General features: G+C 54.9%; 1 protein-coding gene across 4 annotated transcripts; it reads left to right on the top strand.

Annotated features, from left to right (window-relative positions):
* The first annotated feature begins 2563 nt into the window (after window positions 1–2563).
* CACNB1 (calcium voltage-gated channel auxiliary subunit beta 1) lies at window positions 2564–19893 on the top strand. Of its 4 annotated transcripts, none has more exons than XM_047845750.1 (14): window positions 2564–2817; window positions 5277–5363; window positions 8853–8972; window positions 9839–9961; window positions 10425–10561; window positions 10779–10855; window positions 11091–11422; window positions 12551–12631; window positions 13051–13109; window positions 13275–13384; window positions 13531–13682; window positions 16815–16910; window positions 17336–17521; window positions 19429–19893. In XM_047845750.1, the coding sequence occupies exons 1-14, from the start codon at window positions 2734–2736 to the stop codon at window positions 19891–19893; spliced, it is 2109 nt and encodes a 702-aa protein (XP_047701706.1). In that variant the 5' UTR covers window positions 2564–2733. The 4 variants fall into 4 exon arrangements, with proteins under 4 accessions (XP_047701706.1, XP_047701707.1, XP_047701708.1 ...); XM_047845751.1 differs by having other exon boundaries at window positions 11268–11422; XM_047845752.1 differs by lacking the exon at window positions 11091–11422 and adding an exon at window positions 12251–12270 and having other exon boundaries at window positions 2565–2817.
* Window positions 19894–21864: the final 1971 nt, after the last annotated feature.

Genomic DNA, 21864 nt, shown 5'->3' on the forward strand with positions numbered 1-21864 from the left:
CCACCCTAAACTTACTCTTATCCTCTGTGAATACCGAGATAATACAAGCGTAATCTCGGGAATCTGTTTTAAACTTAAAAACATACAATATATACCCTCTCGGTGAGGCAAAGTGGTATAGCCCGACTTCCTACTAGGCATGCGCAGCAAGCGTACCTGATCACGTGGGTAATGGGAGCCGGAAGTTACGACTGGATGGGCGCAGGCGGGTTGTAGTTTTGCTGGAGTGGCCTATTCTTTGCCGGCGTCCTGGATTCTCAGGAATGATGTTTTATTAGCGAGGCGGGGCGGGGCGGAGGGGGGGGGGGTTGGAATTAGTGAATGGAGTGAGAGAAGATAACGAGCGTAGAGATCAGTTAAGAGAAACCTTTTATTCACTGTCGCAGTACACTGGGAACCCGTGCAGCACAGGGTAGATCACCAAAGACACTAGTTTATGTTTTTGCGCCACTGCAGTCCTTTATCTCTTAGTGTTTCAGTTTGCTCCTTTGTAAAGTGTACGTAATCCTAATATTTCTGTCATCCCTTGTGAAAACCATGAGAGTTAATTTGCAAAGGAGGACATGAAGACAAGCTCCTTGGTGATGGGAACCAGTCTTGTTTGGCTCACACTGTACTACAGGAGGCATGGGGCTCTGCATATAGTAAGCATTTGAGAAATGGTGCATTGGCTGAGTGAATGAATACTTGTGAAAGTTAAAAAAAAATGGAATGACAGGGACATCCATAGTTCTTTTCTCCTGCTCTTAAACACCCGATGCAAAAACCCGAAGAGAGTATTCTAGGGTTCAAGAAACCTAGATTTGAGTCCTGGGTCTAACTACTTGTTTGGCTCTAGCTAATCACCCATCTCTATCATTTGAACTTTCTGGTTGCTAAAGAGCTGAGGAAAGAGAGGAAGAAAAGCAAAATTTATGCCACTTCTTCAAAACAACACAGTTGATGTCATTCTCATTTTACAGCCGAGTGAGGTAGAAGAGATTGAAAATCCAGGTCTTTCCAAATTCAGTATTCATGCTTTCTCTCTCATACCAGGTTCTCTTGTGTCCAAGGGACAGATTAAACCCCTGCTTAGGGTTGGATCTGTTCATAGAACAATGCTGACGTACTTCATCCTTACTCACCCTCAAAGTAATGTGATCAGAGAAATGACTTAACCGGCCATCCACTTGTAGAACCCAGGGTGAGAAGGAGTCAGTGTATTCCACAGTTTCTCCTCCAGCAGGAGACAGCAGGCTGGCCTTTATATTCAGGTCACTGAACCTGGGCAAATCTTGTCCATTCTCCTTCTCATCTCCCCTCTTTGAGGAGCAAGGAGGGGATAGAGAGGTAACAGTTCCTCCTGTCATGATATGACAGACCTCTGTTCAGCGTCTTACAGCATCTCCAAACATCTAAGGAGTCCTCATTTAATTTCATTCTCCCTCATCCTCCCAGTAATCCCAAGTAACAAAGACACCACAGTATGGGCAACCCCATTTTACAGAAGTGTAGTGACTTTTCCAGGGCCACACAACCAGAAATAGCCTGAGCCAAATTGACACTAGAGTTTTGTTTTGTTTTTCTTAAACTTACCTCTATGCCCAATGTGGGGCTGGAACTCACAACCCTGACATAGAGTCGCATGCTTTACCGACTGAGCCAGCCAAGCACCCTAACACCAGAATGCTTGCTAGAATCCCCTAGTCCTCTTCTCTCCATAGGTAGTGGTGGGTGGGGTCCAGGCCTTGGATATTTGTCCCCAAATCGAGGATGAAGGGGGGAGAATTCTAGGTCAAAAGTCACTAGATCTGATTTTAACTACTTTGCTCTCTCAACTCCGCATTTCTTCCTACCCTTTCCTCTTTTTTCCAAGGAGCAGGGACCTTGCCTTCTGGAAGGTCTGGGGGGATTCTAGGGACTAGGGCAGAAAGACCCCTGGGTCTCTGGGATTTCTTGTCTGTGATGGGGACTCGCTTTGGACATCCTTCTCACCCCAGCCTCAGCCTCGGGTTGGCTGACCCGTGGGCCGTCACGGTCCTGTCGGAGGGAGTGGCTCTTCCGGTTTGGTTCAAGTCAGTCTAGGCCCACACCGGGGAGAAAGGGGTTAACGCCAGGTCCCAGGATCAAAGGGATAGGGAAGTTCCGGCGGCCCCCACTGGAGTGGAATGGGCAGACCTGCTAAGTGAGCGTGGTTTGGGACGGAAACGGGGGGCCGTGCCAATCCGCGCTTCACCTCCATCAGCGCTTGGCATCCACTGGTAAACCGCGCCTCCCCCGCCCCCCCCGCCCCTCCCGCCCCAAGGCAGGGTTTCACTCCTCCCTCCACCCCTGTACCCGGAGTGAGCCACCTTCTCCCCGGGCCGGTCGGAGGCCGGCGCTCACCCCCTCCCGGAGCCAGGAGGGGCGTGCCTCCCTCCGGCTGCCCTCCCATTGTCTGTGCGGAGCCTGCTGAGGGGCTGCGAGGGGCGGGGCCGGGGCGGGCGGAGGGAGGGAGGGCGGAGGGAAGGAGGGGCAGGTGGGAGCAGAGGGGGCGGGGGGAGATGCTGAGCCTTCAGGGGCGGAGGAGGCGGCGGCGGCAGAGGAGAGAGCGGGAGGAGGGACGGGAGGCTGGAACAGGGCAGCCGAAGGCCGGGCCAGGTGGCTGGAGCGGGTGCCGGCCGCGCTGCGCTGCTCTCGGTTCCGACGGCCTCTTTCATGCGCTGAGGGCGCCCGGCTGGGCCGGGCCGGCGGCCGGAGGGGAGGCTCCTCTCCATGGTCCAGAAGACCAGCATGTCCCGGAGCCCTTACCCACCCTCCCAGGAGATCCCCATGGAGGTCTTCGACCCCAGCCCGCAGGTGAGGTGTGGTGGCCGGGCCCGAGGGCAGGGGGGCCGCTCCCGCGGACCTTGTGGGGTCGGCTCGAGGGACGCCGGGGAAGAAGGAGTTATGTGCCCGGCGAGGAGGGGCGAGGGGCGCCTGCGCGCCCCCAATCCCTGCGGGTTAATGATTGATGGGCGCTTGGCCCGGAGTTGGGCTGCGGTTTGGCGGAGCGGGGAGGGGGCGATCGGGCCTCCTGTCACCCTCGCCTCGGCTCCCCCGCGTCAGGGTCTCTGCTGCTTGGGTACCGGCTCCATGGGTTGAGAGTGGGGGTGCTGGCGGGGCAGCCGGGGTTTGAGGGAGGCTGGAGAGCGAGCTCAGGCAAAGGGGGCGACGCAGAGCACGCTCAGGGGCGCCAGGCGGGGGTGGGTGGGGCGGGGGAGGTACCGGGTGATGGCCGAGGCGATGGTCAGGGCGGTGCCAGCAGGCCTTCGGAGCCGCAGACACTGGCCTTAGAGGGTGGGGAAGGGGCCAGCCCTGGGCTAGACCCCCCCCATCCTGGCACCTCAGCTACATCCTTCTTTTGGACCAGCTTCCCTACCCCAACACCCACGTTATCTTTCCTACTCCACCCCCCTCCCCTCCCCAGCCTTAGAAAACGCCTCCAAAGTTTGGAAAGTTGGATGGATGCCAACTCACTGTCCTGGAGGGGAAGACGCTGTGTTACCTGGGTGGTGGGGGGTGTCTGCCGCCCCACCCCTACTCACACTTACCTGCAACCTGGGTTATCCCCAGGAAGGGGCATTCTTGGGTGTGGTGTGTGCCCATGGAGTGACCAGCAGTATCTGGGCTGGCTGGTTAGGGTCTGGGGTGGTGGTACCAAGGGATTTCTCTGGGACAAGGCCATTCTCTAATCTGGCAACACTCCAAGGCTAGGATACCATTAACTCTTTTCTTGCCAGTGTAGAGCAACTGTAACCACCATGATAATGTGGTTGATGGGCATGGCGGTGGGGGGAAGCAGGTTAGACCTAAAAATACCTCCCTTCTCCACCCCAGGCCCCTTGGAGCCTGGAGGCAGCTGACTGGAGCCTTCCTTTCAGCTGTCCCTTGTCTCTCTGGGTGCCACTCCCTTTTCCCATCCTGGGGTGGTGGTGGTGGTGGTGTGAAAGAGAGTCTGGGGCTCACTGAAGGATCCTCTTAAGTTTGTAGGGATCCTCAGTCCTAGAGGTTGGGTATTTGTCTGGTTTGAGAGAAGGGGATGGGAGGGAGGGTTTTTGAAGGGTTCCCAGGTACCCTTCTCTCCCATTTATCCATGCTCCTTGTACTCAGGCCTAAGGAACCAGAGCCCCTAATGTGACCATATCTAATCTAGCTTCTTTGGCAAAGAAACTCTAGGATTGACAGTGGGGGCAAGGGCTTGGAGGGCCTGAACCCTCAATCATCCCGCCCTACTTTGGAATGGCCTGGGGCCACGTGTGTATATGAGTTAAGGAGGGCAAGGAAGCAGCCCCCTTTACAGGAGGCCTGGAAATACCTGAACGTGTGGCCGCTCGAGAGAGGTCAGACAGGGTCCACTCCACCCAAGCCAGGAGCCCAGCCAGTGAGACTGAGCCAGCCTACCCCAGGAAACAGTGGGGGTTGTGTCCCAGGCTTGTCTTGGGGCAGGGCCAAGGGGCATTGAACTTGATGCAGCCTGGTGGGGACCATGGGGACGGGGCGTAGGCGGTGGCAGCCAGGGGTTAGACAGTGGAAGCTTGATCCCTTTCCCCAAGGGGAGGGGTGTGACCACTGATTGTGAGGAGGGGGCTGAGGAAAAGTCCTGTGGGGTCGGGTTGAGGGCTGCCCACTGGAGTGGGTTGGGGTTAGATGTTTCCTTTCTGAATACATTTCAATGCCCCCCCCCTCCAGCCCCCTCCCCGGAAATCTAGTTTGGGGTCTCCCAGGGCCGAGAGCTGCCACTCCCCTCCCCACTCTGCGGAAAAATGAAGGCAAGATTCGGTCACAGGAAGAGCTAAGCTGGGCCTGGTTTGGCGATTCCTCTTCTCTCTGGGGGCTACAGGCATACTCGGCCCCTCTGCTCCAGCTAAGGGGGAAAGGGAGGGGGACTCTCCCCAGCTCTCTCTGCCCCCCTAACACTGCAGGCAGCCTCTCCCTTCCCAGGAGGCCTCTGCAGCCTGCCCAGCATCTTAATTAGCTTTGCTGCCTAATGAGCCTCCAGCTTCTCAGCGCCTCCCCGTTCCCAGCCTCTCTGGCTTGGTTTGGGGGTTTCCGTGTGTGCTTCCTGGGGCTCTCTTGCACTGTCCCCCACCCCAGGGCTGTGGTCTGGGCCTTCCCTCCCCTTAGGGCTGTACCATCTCAGGAAGAAGATGGGGGGAAGGGTTGTTCAGATCAGGGGCTGATATTCCCAAGGCTTGGCTGTAGCTCTGGGCTTGATGGGATGAGGGTTGGGAAAGGCCCTTTCTGATTCCACTCTTGTCCCTTCCTGGCTTCTCCAGGGCAAATACAGCAAGAGGAAAGGGCGGTTCAAAAGGTCGGATGGGAGCACGTCCTCGGATACGACATCCAACAGTTTTGTCCGCCAGGTAATGGGGAGGCTGGGCTGAGAGAAAGGAGGTGGCTGGTTGGTGGAGACCAGCATTAGTGAGTTGGATCTGAGGCTCTCTCCAGGCACCCACCCCCATGTCATTTGTCACCTGCCTGGAACCACCGGATCACCCTTACCTCCATGACCTCTGCATATACTGTCAGCTGCACCCACTCCCTCAGCCCCCGCCCCGCCCCTCCCCCAGCTCCAGGCACCAGCCCCTGCTGCCTGCCTGCGTCATCTCTTTCAGGGACAGCCTGCCTCCTTCTAGCTTGCTTCGGGCTGTCACCCACTCCCCCTGCCGGCTGTCTGCTTCCATGTCCTCCCCCAGAATCTGTGACAGCATGGGGTAGAAGCAGAGCCTAAGAAATGTAGAGCCAGGTCATCTGGGTCCCTGGAGCCCCGGGTAGGTAAGGGTCAGGGAAAGGCCCACGGCATATCCAGCTATGACTGGTCTTTAGTATGCAGAAAGTGTGTTGGTGGTGGTGAGGGCAGGAGGGAGTTGGTTTCAGAGAGCAGCACCCCTGAGCGAAGGGAGATAAGTGGATAGCTTTCTGGGGTCTTCTGTTCTCAGTCGGGAAAATGCCATTCTCCTCTGTGTTCTCACTCTCAACCCCAGGCCATCTCAGGCTCAGGGAGAGGCAGCCAGAGAGGCATGTGGTTGCTATGACTACAGAGCATCTCAACAAAGCCTGGTACCCAAAAAAGGCGAGAGAGGCTTGGGATCAGACAAGGAAAGGGAGTGTGCCAAAGAGGAAACGGGCAGGGCATATGAGGGCAGAGGACAGTAGGGAGGTCAGCCCCCCTTGGGCTGGAGAGAGAGAGAGGTGCCACGCAGATCCACCACAGATTGGAGTGAGCTCTTCTTTTTGATTCTTCTCTCTCCACGACGGTTGGCACCTGTGAGCTCAGGCCTGACTTCAGAGGGTCAGACAGGGATCCCTTCATCCCAGCATCTTCCAAGTACACAGACGGATAAGAAGTCCTTTCTTCAGTCTTTTCCTCGTTCCTCCTGTTGCAGGGCTGGACCAGGGCCAGGGCTAGGAGGAATGACACTGTGCTCGGTGTGACGCCTCTTGACAGAGAAGGGCCTTGGTTCCTTCACTGTTTGCCACCACAGGGGATCAGACCCCAGCCTCTAATCCTTCCTCCTCTCAGCTCCCTCTCTCTGACCCCCAGTAGGTGGCGGGGAGTGGGGGAGCAGGCCTTGCCACATCTCTGAGCTAAATATACCCTAGCAGTTTGCACATGTAGCAACTCTGCTTGTAACCTGAGCCCCCCGGGGGAACGGGCAGTTTGGGCCACCCCCTAGGCCAGCAGGGCCAGGCACTGAGGGCGCCGGGATGGAGGCGCCCAGCCGGACCCTCGTAGTGGTGAGCTAGGGATGGGGTAGGGATGGGTGGGAGCAGCCCCAAAGGGAAAGCTGGTGGGGGGGGGGGGTGCTCACTCCAGCCTGTCTCCTTGTCTCCTCACCATTCCTGCTCCTGCTCCTTGTCTCTGTGCGCGCATGTCTGTGTGTGTGCGTGTGTGCATATGTGTGTTAGGATCAGTACATGTCTCTCTGTCACTCTGTCTCTGGGTCTGTTTCTCTGGCTCTCTGGGCATCTGTCTCCCTGACCCGGAGTACTCCCCTCAGGAGGGAGGGGTGGAGAGTGGTAGATTAGCTGGTTTTCGCTCTTCTTCCTTTTTGTCTCTTTTCTTTTGTAAATTTTACATCCAAATTAGGTAGCATATAGTGCAACAATAATTTCAGGAGTAGATTCCTTCATGCCCCTTACCCATTTAGCCCATCCCGCCTCCCACAACCCCTCCAGGAACCCTCTGTTTGTTCTCCATATTTACGAGTCTCTTGTTTTGTCCCCCTCCTTGTTTTTACATTCTTTTTGCTTCCCTTCCCTTACGTTCATCTGTTTTATAGCGTGAAGTCCTCGTATGAGCGAAGTCCCGTGATTTTTGCCGTTCTCTGACTAATTTCGCTTGGCATAATACCCTCCACCTCCATCCACGTCGTTGCAAATGGCAAGGTTTCATTCTTTTTGACTGCCGAGTAATACTCCATTGTATATATACCACCCCTTCTTTATCCACTCATCCATCGATGGACATTTGGGCTCTTTCCAGACTTTGGCTCTTGTTGATCCTTCTTGTCTCTTTTCTACCTTCCATTAGCGTCTCCACCCCCACCCCGCTCTTGGTGCCTTCACCGAGTCTCCCATTGTTGTGATCTGGCTGCTCAAGGAATGGGCAACCTCACTAGCTAATGACCAGGTCCCTCTGGGGGAGGTGGGACTTGGTTTTTTCTCTTTCCTAGGTCCCCTCCTTACCAAGCTAACGGGCATTCCTGGCCAAGTGACCCTTTCATGGCCTCAGGAAAGAACCGTCACGTGTCTGCCGTGCTGCTCTTTCCCCACATCACCTCCTGCCCCTGTAGCAACACCACCACTTCCCAGTCACACAGATTCACACCTCCTGGATCCTGCCCTCACGTGCCACACATCGTCAGGGACACCGACACCTAGGGCGCTCCCCTGTTTGCGCTCACGTGCCCCTCTATGCATTCAGTCATGTTTATCCAGCACATACCATAGAATGCGCCCTTCTAAACACATTTGAAGTTGCACATCCAAGCACGCCTGTGAATAAGCATGTTCATTGACACTTTGGGTCTGGACAGGTTACATGTCCCACACATGTGCCCGCATCCCTGACAGAGTTTCTTGTGCTCTGGGATGGTCAGTGTGGTCAAGGCCAGCTTCCTGGCCTAGCCAGACTTCTGGGCCTGCCTTACCCCGAGCAGCCAGCAGCCCTGGTATTGGAGAGAGGGCCCGCCCCCTGTCCTGCTCTTAACTTGCCTCTTTTGCCTGCACTACCCCAGGAATCTTGGGTTCTCTTTTGGATCTCGTGAGAGCCTGAGGGTTGGGGCTCCTCTGATTCTGGCCAGAGAAGTAGGATTCTATCTTCCCTCACCGTTGAGCAGAAGATAGCAAAAGTTTTGGCGGCCCCGTCACGCAGAGCAAGAGCAGGCTGCCCTCTGCCCACAGTGCAGAGACCTCAGGCCTAAGCTGGTGGCTACTGTCCCTGGAAGGACTCAGTGGGCCTCTGCTGAGTCTATCTCAGCTGGTGCTGGGGGCAGGGGAGGGAAGGAGGAACTGGGAGTGGAGACTCGTCCCCTGGCACTCCTCCCCTGCGCTGTGCCCCTATCAGGTTCCCACCCCTCCCTGGGCCCCAAGCAGCTGTCCTTGGATCTGCCTTAACCCCCTGCTTGCTGCTGTCACCCTTCCTAGGGCCACACTTTCCTCAGGGGCCCGCAAATCTCAGTCCCTGGCTTCTCTCATCTAATGCCACTTTTTCCTAGCCCCTGTGGCATCACGCTGGGCTGGCTGGGGCTTGAGGCATCCATGATAGGTGGCTGGCACCTCTGTGCCTTCCGAGGCCCAGGAACTGGGAGGCAGTGTTGGCCCTGAGCTGGCCCTGTGTCTGTTTTCAGGGCTCAGCGGAGTCCTACACCAGCCGTCCATCGGACTCTGACGTGTCTCTGGAGGAGGACCGGGAAGCCTTAAGGAAGGAGGCAGAACGCCAGGCATTAGCCCAGCTCGAGAAAGCCAAGGTGAGAAATACAGAATCAGGGGGCTGTCCTGGCATTATTTCTCTCACCCCCAGGCCTTAGAGATGGCCTGGATAGACCCAGGGTCAAGTCTTGTCCCAGCCACTTCTTGGCTGGTGTACCCCAGGGCCTCGACGTGCCTCTGTCTTGCAGCTGTAAAATGTGGGCTATAAAACTTGCCTTTTTAGATAGCATAAATAAGTGCCTGATAGTGTTTCTACACGTAATAAGAACTTGAGACTTTCTACTTCTTTCTGGAGTCATACTTCCTGGGCTAACTCTTCTTAGCTGTGTGATCTTAGGCAAGCCACTTAACCTTTCTGAACTTTAGTCTCATTCACTAAAATACAGATAATTATAGTAGTTAGCTTCTTTTTTGTTTTTTAAAAGATTTTAGTATTTTTCTTTTAAGTAATCCCTACACCCAATGTGGGGCTTGAACTCACAACCCCGAGAACAACAGTCGCCCACTCCCCTGACCGAGCTTGCCGGAAGTCCCTAGTAGTTAACTTCCTAAGGTTTTTGTGATGCATAAGTGAGGTAATGCTTGTAAAGCATGTAACACGATGCCTGGAGCAGTAAATGATAGCTACTGTCATTATTATTATTATTACTAAGATTTTTCTGGGTGTCATTCTGGGCTAATACCTACCGTCCCCCGTGGCCCCCTCCATCCTGAGAAGGCTGAAGTCAATTTTTATTTTTTTATTGTGAACTTTAACATACATACAGGAACACTACTGAAACCACTCAGTATACATTTTAGCGATCAACCAAACAAACCTCCGCATCATGCCCCCACCTCCCCCCAGCACATTACATTGTGGTTTAACCCTCTGGTTGTTACCCTTCCCATGCACCTCCTCTAGACCAAGCCGGTGGCATTTGCTGTGAGGACAAATGTCGGCTACAACCCGTCTCCGGGGGATGAGGTGCCGGTGCAGGGAGTGGCCATCACCTTCGAGCCCAAGGACTTCCTGCACATCAAAGAGGTGGAGAGAGCACTTGGTATCTGGAAGGAGGGCAGGGGGTGGGTACCAGGAGATGGGCAGCCGGAGCTCCGAGCCAAGCAGAGCTTGGCGGAATCCGCTGTGTGACCTTAGACAAATCTCTTCACGTCTCTGAGCCTCTAATTTTCCCTGGTAAAATGGGGTGGCGATGCCCAGGTCACACAGTTGTTGAGAGGGTTTGTGACGAGGTCTGGAGGTGGAGAGGCGGCATGCAGGCACACGTAGGGGTCAGCATTTACTCCTCTCCCTGCCGTTCGAGGGTAGGGTGGGCACGTGGTGGGACAGGGATGTGCTGGGGGTAGGGTGGTCCATGGCACAGGCAGAGCCAGGGGCTGGCTCTTTGAAGGTGCCGCCTCCTGGGCAGGGTTGGCGGGTCCAGTAGCTGCTGGCTCGCCACTCCAATCTCCCTCTTGGTCTCTCCCACCCCACCCGCTGTTGTTTGCAGAAATACAATAACGACTGGTGGATTGGGCGACTGGTGAAGGAGGGCTGTGAGGTTGGCTTCATCCCCAGCCCCGTCAAACTGGACAGCCTGCGCCTTCTGCAGGAACAGAAGCTGCGCCAGAACCGCCTCAGCTCCAGGTGTCTAGCTGGGGACCGCAGAGAGGCCATCCAGCTGGGACTAGGCCACGGGGGTTGATCCACTGCCCTGAGCGCACAGAGCTGCCTCCGGCGTCACCAGTGGGGCTGGAGGGTCTCCAGGGGAGTGGGGGGCAGGCAGCACCGGAGAGAACAAGGCTCCCCCACCCTGACGCCCACCCCTCCGCTCACAGCTCCATTTGCCTCTCTGCCCACACAGCAAATCAGGTGACAACTCCAGCTCCAGCCTGGGAGACGTGGTGACTGGCACCCGCCGCCCCACGCCCCCTGCCAGTGGTAAGAGCCGTTGCCACCTTAGGGAACGGGGCCGCGGGGAGGCCGTTGGGAGGAGCTCCTCGGTGGGGTGGTCTCCCATCGCCTGTCCCCTCCTCTCCCTGCAGTAGGGGGCACCCCAGTCCCGAGTCCTCCAAATACACCCAGCGGTACCCCCTCCGTGAAGAGTAGGGTACCCCCCCAGCTGGGCCCATCCGCGCCCATTCTCTCATGTCTCTCCTTCCCATTTCTTTGGTAGCTCCGTCTCTCTGCCTCCCTCCCCCACCCCACCCCCATTCATTTCTCCTAGCTCTGTTCCATTCACCTCTTCTTCTCTCTTTTTTCCCCATCCCATCCCTGCCTTCTGTACTGTGTCTCCATGTCCATCCCACTCCTCCCCACCTCGCCTCCCTCCTCTCTCCTGACTGCGGTCCAGGTAATGAAATGACTAACTTAGCCTTTGAACTAGACCCCCTAGAGCTAGAGGACGAGGAGGCAGAGCTCGGGGAGCAGAGCGGCTCTGCCAAGACTAGTGTTAGCAGTGTCACCACCCCGCCACCCCATGGCAAACGCATCCCCTTCTTCAAGAAGGTAATTCTTGCTGGGCCCTGGCAAGGGGGCGAGGGGTCAGGGCCCAGCTCTGGGGCAGGAGGAGGGGACCAGGATGGATTCAGATGTGGTACCAGCCTGATTCTGTGGGGAGCAGGGCCTCCTGCCAAGGAGCAGGGAGCGGGTGGGGAATGGGCACAGCGGGCTCCACACACAACCCCACCCTGGCCCACCCCCCAGGAAGGGACGGTTCTTGCAGCTGAAACACCCCTGCTCTTGGCAGCCGGTACCCCCTGACCCCACCACCACTGGAATCAGGGTCTGGTGCTAATGAAACCTGGCCTCATCCCTCGCTAGCACTGGGATATTCCATGTCCTCGCCCCTGCATGCGAAGGAGACACTGGGATGGTGACCCTTCTTTGTCCTCTGTGGACTCTGTGGGTCTAGCGTGGGCACATGAGGGTCTCCTGGCTGCATAGCAGGACGGTTAAAGGAACCTTTAAAATGGGAAGGTTCCTAGACTGCATTAGGGGTAGGAGATGGGCACCAAATTTGGGGCTGTCACCCTTCCCAGCTCTTTCCCAAGACCCAGAAAGGGGAAGGGTATGTCTGAATATTCCCAAATCCGCTGGATTGACTGTCAGCCCTCCCAGCCCTGATTTAGGGCCATCTCTGGCTCCCCCTTGGCATGGGGTCCCGTCCCCTCTCTCTGGCTCTGTCTGTCACTAACACGCATGCCCTGTTATCTCTCCTCGTCTGCCCGCTCTCCCTCCCTCTCTTGTCCTGGTTCCTTCCTTGCCCTCTGCCCCTGCCTGGGTGCCCTTCCCTCTCTCCCCCACCTCCCCACTCTTGGCAATCTCTGGACCCAGCCAAACAGAAGCAGAAGTCGGTGAGTATCACAGCTTTCTGTGTCCCCCTCCCCACCTCCTGGGATGAGCTAGTGGGACCTTCTAACACCCATTCTTGTGCCCTCCCCACCTCTCCCCCGCCCCAGCCTTCTCTCACCCTCCCTGATTCTCCTTGGCCATCCCTCCCCATCCCACCTCAATCCCCACATCTGGGCTCTGGGACCAGGGGGAGGAAAGAATGCATGGGGGAGCCTGGAGGCTGGGGAAGAGGGGCTAATGTCATCCCCACTCTGGGCTTTCCCTTCCCTGCTTCCCCCTCAGACAGAGCATGTGCCCCCCTATGACGTGGTACCTTCCATGAGGCCCATCATCCTGGTGGGACCGTCGCTCAAGGGCTATGAGGTAGGAGGCCCTAGAGGGGAGTGGACCCAGAGGGGCCCAGACCTCCAGAGAGATGCTACAGAGTTTCATACCCCAGGCAGATCTCCTGGAAAGGCCCAGATTCCCAGGGTATCTCCCCAGAGGGCTACAGACCTACAGGCCCAGAGGGGCCTGACCCACAAGGAGACCCATTCAGAAGTATCTGGTTCCCCCCTCCCAAGACCCCCCCCCCCGAGAAGGGTCCCCCCCAGAGATACCACCTAGAAGAACCTTTGGAATCAGAGACCCCATTGGAAGCTCCTTACACCCAGAAAGAATTCCCCCACCCCCCTTAGAGGCCCATTTATCTCAGGAATTTGAGAAGAAAATAGAATGTGAGGGTGTAAATACTCAGCAGCCCACCCACACCTGACTTCTTCCCCCCCAACCCCCAACCTCAGGTTACAGATATGATGCAGAAAGCTTTATTTGACTTCTTGAAGCATCGATTTGATGGCAGGTAAGACCCCACTCTCACTCTAGTCCTGTGCTGCTGGGGATGGGCAGGGTGGCTTGAATGATGATTCTGGGACTCTTGGACTGAGGTCTAGGACTTGGAGCCTTGGGAGTGGGCAGCGGATTCTAGCCCATCCTGACCCCTCAATCCCCCTGTCCCATCCCTCAGGATCTCTATCACTCGTGTGACAGCGGACATTTCCCTGGCTAAGCGCTCAGTCCTCAACAACCCTAGCAAACACATCATCATTGAGCGCTCCAACACACGCTCCAGCCTGGGTGAGCCCACCCTGCCACCCCCCTTCCGGGCCCAGACCTGGGAAGGGAGGGAGGAGGGGGGGCATCTCCAGAAGTGTTCTATTGCCCACCGTCTCTTGGGGAGGCTCCCCTACATTCCCCCTTCCCCATGACTCCGTGTCTCCCAGCTGAGGTTCAGAGCGAGATCGAGCGAATCTTCGAGCTGGCCCGGACCCTTCAGTTGGTTGCTCTGGATGCTGACACCATCAACCACCCAGCCCAGCTCTCCAAGACCTCACTGGCCCCCATCATTGTTTACATCAAGATTACTTCTCCAAAGGTGGGTGCGGGAGGCTAACCCTAGTGGGGACAGTAGTGCTCTGGAGTCGGGTGGCCTATGTTTAAACCTCAGCAACTGCTTATTAATTCTGTGACTGAATCTCCCGGAGCCTTATTTGCCTGCTCGGTAAAACTCCATCAAATGGACATTGTGAAGATTGAACCTAATGCGAATGCTTAGCACTTAGCAAAGTGTCTGGTATAATGTGCTTCCTCATGTATTAGCTAGTATAAATACCATTAATAGGGTCATGCAGGCCAGTCCCCTGTCTCCACTCTGGTTGACCTCCCATCCTTGGTCGAGGAAACTGAAAGAATTCTGTACTTTTTATTGCAGTGTCACCCAACGGCTTGGCAGTTGGGAGGTCTTTACTGTCATTTGATTTTGTCCCTTTTTGCTGCACTGTCCTCACTTGGACCTTGATAGAGATGAATCGGTAGGAAGGCTAATTTACTTATTTTTCCTACTGCAGCTCTGTGAGTTTTTCCTCCTAGATGTTAGTGGGGGTTTGAGAAATGTGGAGGGCGAGTTCAGGTGCGGTATTTGACGTTAGAAGATAGTACTGGGTTCAAGTCTTTATTAAATAATTCATTAATTAAATTTTGTCGTTTGGTGGTTGTTGTTGTTGTTTATTGAGCTTGGGATCTCTGGGGGATTTATTTAGCCTCTGAGCCTCAGTTTCTTCACCTATAAAATGGGAATTAAAAACCCTCCCTTGTTATCGTTGAGAGGATTTCAGGTGATAATGTAAAGAGCCCAGAGTTCTGTCTGATTCATGATGACAACCAAGGGCGGTAACTCTCATTTCATGATGCTACCCAGTTCCTTAACCCTAACCTTTCTGAGTCCTCAGTTTCTGATGAGCTAAAAGGGAATGATAGGATTTAAGTACTTCCTGAGGTGGTTGAAAGGATCAAATGAAATAATGGATACAAAAGCACTTTGTGAGCTAGAAAGTAACAGATACTTCAATTTCTCCCACTGGGCGCTGAGGTTGAGGGTGGGGACTCTGGAGCCAGAATGCCCAGAGTTTACCAGCGTTGCTGCTCCCCAGCTCTGTGCTCCTTTGGCAAACCCCCTAACTCCTCTGTGCCCGTTTCCTCGCCTGCAAAGTAGGGATCCTCAAATGGTTGCCTCAAATGGCAATGAGGATTGCATAAGTGAATTAACCAGGCAAAGTACCTGGCACCTACCAAGTTCTACAGCTATTAATTTTTTCTTTTTATTTTTTTAAGATTTTTGTTTTGAGATAATTCCAAGTCTAGAGAAAAGCTGCCAGAATAGTACAAGAACTGCCATTCTTTTGACTGCCCTTCACTCAGATTCACTCATTTTTTAACAGCTTTATTGAGATAATTCCCACACCGTTCAATTCAGCCATTTAAAGTATATTATTCAATTTTCTTCAGATTCACTAATTTTGGACACTTTGCCACACTTACTTTATCTTTCTGTATATATGTATTGTTATGTGTATATATATTTTTTCTGGACCATTTGAAAGTAAATTGCGGATATCAAGTCTTTATTCCTAAATACCTCATCATGTATGTTTTAGCAGCGAGGATGTTAATTTATATAACCATAGTACAATTGCCAAATTCAGGAAATACCATATTTTAAAATGTTTATTTATTTTTAAATGCTAATTTTTTTATTTTATTTTTGAGAGACAGAGGGAGAGAGACAGAGAGAGAGAGAGAGAGAGAGAGAGAGAGCGCGAGCACGGGTGGGGGAGGGGCAGAGAGAGAGGGAGACACAGAATCCGAAGCAGGCTCCAGCCTCCCAGCTGTCAGCACAGAGCCTGAGGCGGGGCTCGAACCCACGAACCATGAGATCATGACCTGAGCCGAAGTCGGACACTCAACCGACTGAGCCACCCAGGCGCCCAAATGTTTATTTTTAAGAGAGAGAGTGCGCATGCATGAATGGGGGTAGGGGCAGAGAGAGAGGGGGGCAGAGGATCTGAAGCAGGCTCTACGCTGACAACAGAGAGCCCCTGACAGCAGAGAGCCTGATACGGGGCTTGAACTCGAGAACTGTGAGATCATGACCTGAGCCAAAGTCGAACACTTAACTGACTGAGCCACCCAGGTGCCCCAAGAAATATTTCAAAACAGTCTGTCATTTTTCATCAGTTGTCTCAATAATGCCTTTTATGGCAATTTCCCCCTCAACCCAGGATCATGTGTTGCATTTAGTTGCTTTGTCTCTTTAGCATTCTTTTTTTTAAACGTTTATTTATTTTTGAGACAGAGAGAGAGACAGAGCATGAACGGGGGAGGGGCAGAGAGAGGGGGAGACACAGAATCGGAAGCAGGCTCCAGGCTCCGAGCCATCAGCCCAGAGCCCAACGCGGGCTCGAACTCACGGACCGCGAGATCGTGACCTGATCTGAAGTCGGACGCTTAACCGACTGAGCCACCCAGGCGCCCCTTTTTAGCATTCTTAAACTGGAACATTTCCTCAGCCTTTCCTGGATTTTCATGACACCGACATCTTTAAAGAGTACAGATCACTGATTTAGTAGACTGTTCCTCAGTATGGATTTGCTTGATATTTCATTGTGATGAGGTTCAGATTTTGCATTTTTGGTGGGAATAGCACCAGAGCGATGTGTCTCTGTTGTGTAATTGGTGATGTTAACTTTGATCCTTTAGTTAAGGCTGTGGCTTTATGTTTAGCTATTATTTACCATTATCACTGGTAAATATTATCGTTATTGAGATGAGAGTAGCAATCGTGGCTCCCTAATGGGATTATTGTCTGGACAAAACGAATTGACCGCATAGAAAGCACAGCATGGTGCCTGTGTAGAGCAAGTGTCCCATAAAGGCTGGCTGCTGCTGCTGTTAACGTGGAGATGTCTGCCTGGAGAATGAAGCTATGAAGAAGGTTAGAGGGTTCAGGAAGGAGAATCACCCTCTTTCAAATAGCCACTTCCCAGGAGAGCCTGAGCATTGTGGTAGGATGGACACGGGGCAGGGGAGGTCATTTCTGAAGACGTGGCCAGGGCTGAGAGTCCTCTAACGTCCCCCCCGGCTCTGACACACTGGGGCCAACCAGGACCTGCCTCTCTGATAGGGTGTGTTGTGGAGTCCCTCTAGCTCCTCTTCTCTCCTCCCAAACCAGGTACTTCAGAGGCTCATCAAGTCCCGAGGGAAGTCTCAGTCCAAACACCTCAATGTCCAAATAGCGGCCTCAGAGAAGCTGGCGCAGTGTCCCCCGGTGAGTGCTCAGACCCAGGGAAAGGGAAAGGGGGACATTTGGGTTGTCCTGTTTCCTCTGGCCTGCGTCAGAGACAGAGTGACCAAGAGCACCAGGGTGGGGTCTGTTAGAGTGCCCTGGTCTTGAGGGGAAAAGGGTGCTGGACCCCGGAAGCACCACTTCTCTGTGGGGAGACAGGCCCCTCTTCCAGCTTTGGTTGCCTTCTACCTAGAATGAGAGAGTCGGGCTATTCTGGGTGCCAACACCTTTGGTAGTTCTGACGATGTATGTATCTGAGAGTCCTCCTCTTCCTGGACATCCAGAGGTTTCTTTTTAACTTTGTCCTTCAACCCTTTGACTCCACCCACTGCACCCAGGCCACACCCCTCACCCCCTTGGTCACGCCCAGCTCATCCCAGCCCTGCCCCCTAACCCCGCCTCCACAGGAAATGTTTGACATCATCCTGGACGAGAACCAATTGGAGGATGCCTGCGAGCACTTGGCCGAATACTTGGAAGCCTATTGGAAGGCCACACACCCGCCCAGCAGCACTCCGCCCAATCCGCTGCTGAACCGCACCATGGCTACTGCAGCTCTGGCCGCCAGCCCCGCCCCTGTCTCCAACCTCCAGGTACAGGTGCTCACCTCACTCAGGAGAAATCTCAGCTTCTGGGGCGGGCTGGACGCCTCGCAGAGGGCCAGGTCGGTGCCCCAGCAGCAGGAGCACGCCATGTAGGTGTCCCATCCATCTCCTCTCCTGCCCAAGGCTCGGGACTGGAGCTCAGGGAACATGGGGAAGGAAGGGAAGAGCTTTATTTTGTAAAAAATGTGGTGAGTGGCAGCTTCTGGTGTCTGTGGTTTTTGATGGGTTTGGGGCTGGCTCGTGGTGCCTCCCTGGGCCTGGTCCCATAGGACTGTATCTGCTGCCCTAGGAGATTTTGGATATGAGGCCTGACTGGGGCCTTACTATGAGACAATTGACTAGGAAGAAAACATAAGGAAGACTGGTATTTTCATTCACTGGACTCCACACTCATTTCATTTTTATTTTTATTTATTTTTTAAAGTAATCTCTGCACCCAGTGTAGGGCTAGAACTCACGACCCCCAAGATGAAGAGTCACATGCTCTACCAACTGACCCAGCCAGGTGCCCCCACACCCATTTTAGACCCCACGGAGGTCACAGCATTTTAGACCCAACAGAGCTAGGGCCCTCAGACCCAGGGACTCCCACGGAGCAGGGCCATTAAAGCCAAAGAGCCTGTCCCCTCTCCCAGAGCCCTAATCCCAGGAGTTTCCTCAGAGGGGCCCCAGAATGAAGTATCTTCTATGAGTTGATGCCATACCTCCCATGCTTCTCCCGGTGAAACACATTCCAGGGAAGGGCCTCCTGTGGGTGCCCTGCCCTGGCTCAGCCTCCTCCCATGGGAGCTGCTTCCCATCTCTGAGCTCGCACCACTATTTGGTTCTAGATTAGAGCCAGGAGAAAGCCAAGAAATCATTCTAAGACGATTGCTTTTCAAATTTGTTTTCAGTAACAGCTCATTTGTTCATTGCAACTTACAAGGAACCTCAGTATATAAAGTGTCCTTGCTCTACTCGGAGGGAGCTGGTGGCTTAGCTTCCATTTCACCTCCTCAGGGACCCCTGAAGCACTTTGTGCCCTTCCCACTCCACCCTCGGTCTCCAGGGAACAGCTTAGAACTGCTGGTCTAATCCCTATCACACCACCACAGAGAAACTGAGCCGTAGAGAGGAGAGTCATTTGCTCAGGGTCACACAAGCTTGAAGTGGCAGGAGATGGGACCAGAACCCAGGCCTTCTTGCACCTCACCCAACCACCTCCATGGTGACAGTGACCATCAGATCACCTTCATGTGGCATTTGGTGCTGAGGATGTTGGGCCACCTCATTGTCTCTACTGGGGGCTAGAGACCCATTGGCTTTCTCCAGCCTGCTGCTTCGATCTTTGCTGGGGGCACACGGGAATCTCATCAACCTTGGAAACTTTGTTCTCTGACTAGGGACTGGCTAGGGGAAAGCGTAGGGGTTCTGGAAGCCTGCGGCTGGGGTCTGGTTTGGGCTGAAGGAGCTGGGGTTAGTGAGCTCTGAGCTGAAATTCCCTGAGTATATTTGGAAAACTGGGGCAGTGACTAACCCAATCAACCACTAACAAGTGGCGATACTAATGAGCTGTTAATGATGATTTAGCCCAAGACAGCATTAATGACGTGCATTGAGGAAGCAGTGACAAATTGTTCGTGGGCTCTCTACCATGGTTACCGGAGGAGTTCATGCCTCCTCATGTCTTATGAATGTTGGGTGCCTCCCGTCCCAATAGAGGAGCAAATGCCCTGAGGTCTGTCCTCTGGCTGGGCTGTAGAGTCGTTTGCCTGACTGCCCATCCCCTAGAGCCAGTACCCACCTCCTGTAGCCAGGCTGCGTATCTTGGTGCCGTTACTAACCTGCCTTGCTTTGTTGTGTCTCTTTCACCCCTGCCTGATCTGCATGGTGTGTGCTGTCCGTCTGCTAACCAGGGACCCTACCTTGCTTCCGGGGACCAGTCGCTGGAACGGGCCACCGGGGAGCACGCCAGCGTGCACGAGTACCCGGGGGAGCTGGGCCAGCCCCCAGGCCTTTATCCCAGCAGCCACCCACCAGGCCGGGCGGGCACCCTTCGGGCACTGTCTCGCCAAGACACGTTTGATGCCGACACCTCTGGCAACCGAAACTCTGCCTACACGGAGCTGGGAGACTCATGTGTGGACATGGAAACTGACCCCTCAGAGGGCCCAGGGCTTGGAGACCCTGCAGGGGGCAGCACCCCACCAGCCCGTCAGGGATCCTGGGAGGATGAGGAAGAAGACTGTGAAGAGGAGCTGACCGACAACCGGAACCGCGGCCGGAATAAGGCCCGCTACTGCGCAGAGGGTGGGGGTCCAGTTTTGGGGCGCAACAAGAATGAGCTGGAAGGCTGGGGGCGAGGTGTCTACATCCGCTGAGAAGCAGGGGCCACACAGTGGGGGGAAGGGCTCTGAGCCCGGGGGAGGGGCGGGACAGAGGGGTTCACCACAGGGATGTATCCTTCCTCCAGGGGGCGCTGTCTCCCACCTTTCAGATGCCTTTGCTCAATTTTTGGGGTTTCTTTGGTGGTAGCATCCCACCTCCTGGGATAACTTTAAGCCCCAACTGTAGGTTTTTCACTTACCTGCTGTGGATGGATAGGGGGATGCCCACCTTTCTGCAGTGTCCCCTCTTCCCCACATCAGGGGGCTCTCTCCCCTCACTCCCAGAGAAAAGGTGCACTTCCTTAACTCTACTTGGGGCTCTAAATAAGGTTCCTACATGGGGTAGCCCTTTCTTTCCCCAACTGGAGTATTTGGGAAGGGTGGGGGGCTTTTCCTGGAGAGGGAGACCACAGACTCTTTCCCACGAGGGCTCTCTTCCCCAAACCCCAGGTCCAGAGTCCTTCACCGTGCCCACCCCTTCCCCAGCTTCCTGGCAGCGTTGTCTGGTGGGTGGAAGCTATGGAACGGAAGCCCCATGGGGAGCTTGTCTTGGGGAGGGGTCTGGGTAGAAGGGGGCAGGCATCAGATGTAGTGCCCTCTGCCTGCCCAGGACCTAGACCCCTGAGGAGTGGGCAGCCCGAGACACTGCTACCCACCCCACCACTTCCATGCCTCAGCCTTCGCCTACCCCAGGAATGAGCTTTGCCTACAACATCCTTTGCCTACTGCCGTCTGAAGAGGGGGGCCCCTCTGCGTCTGAGCCCCCCACCCTGTTTCACCTGGGTGTGGCACCCATGGAACACTCTAGTCCGCCTCATTTTGAAACCAAAAAACTGCTCCTTCACTCTCACCCGGAGGCCCCAGGGGAGAGGCCCTGGGGGTGGGTGCCCAAGAGGTGATCACCACCCCAGCGGTTGCCTCGGGACCTCGGATCTCCCCTGGGGGGCTTGGCTGCTGCTGCTGCTGCTCCGGATTTGCCTCTTGTGACCCTGTCCTTTACCCATGTCCACTCCCTCTAGGAGAGGCCTTGGTACCCCCTCTGCCCTGGAGTGTCCCTCTGCCTAGCATCCCTACAGCCCAGCAGCCCTGCCCCTCTCCAGCACCCAGCTGGGCCAGAGAGAGCCGATTGTGCCAACGAGGACTGGGCCCTGCCCGGCTGCCCGCCTCAGGGATGGGCACCTCATGCCTGTCTCGCCACCTCCTGTGCCAATGTTGTCCCACCCCCCCACCTGGGGTGGGGTGCAGCTTCCACTTACTGGTTAGAAGACACCACTGCCCAACCTTCCTCCCTCCCTGTCTGGTGTCCTGTGCCCCCATCTGTCTGTCTGTTTGTCTGTACTCCCCTAGAAGTATTTTGCCACATATAAAACCGCCGTCCTGTCCTTTGCAGCTGCCTCCCGAGCCTGCTTTTTTTGTTCCTGCCACACGGCGGCCAGCCGGGCATGTGGGAGTTACCCACATGCAGGGGGAGAGGTAGAGGTGGGCACAGGAAGCTGTGCCCCAAGTTGTTTACTCAGCAGGAGAGATGGTACTTTGTTTTGTGGCTCTGATGCATTATGATCAAGCTTGATGGGAGCTGTGTGGCCAGTTTCCCCTTCCCATTCAAGCCAGCCCCAAGTCTTAACCTGTTATCCCGTAAGTAGAGCCAGGAAAAATGGAAAGCTGAGGTGGAGAAATGGGGTGTCGCGGGCACTATTCAGTGGGTAAGATCCAGACCCACTGGCACGATGTCTTAAGGGCATGTGCTCGTTCTTCTGCTCCTGTGGCCTCTACTGCTTCCCAACACGTGAAAGAGAGCGGCTGAGTTCCTACCAGCTCCCTCATCCACTGATGGCCCGCTAGCCAGCTTTGGGAGAGGGGAAGAGGTCTACTTGGGGGGCGGGGGAGAGAGAACGGGGACTCCCCTAGCCCCAGCCTGAGAACATCAAGAGGGACAAAGTCAGCAGGTGACATTACCAGCTGGCA

Source organism: Prionailurus viverrinus, unplaced genomic scaffold, assembly GCF_022837055.1.
Source record: "Prionailurus viverrinus isolate Anna unplaced genomic scaffold, UM_Priviv_1.0 scaffold_35, whole genome shotgun sequence".
Taxonomy (NCBI): domain Eukaryota; kingdom Metazoa; phylum Chordata; class Mammalia; order Carnivora; family Felidae; genus Prionailurus; species Prionailurus viverrinus.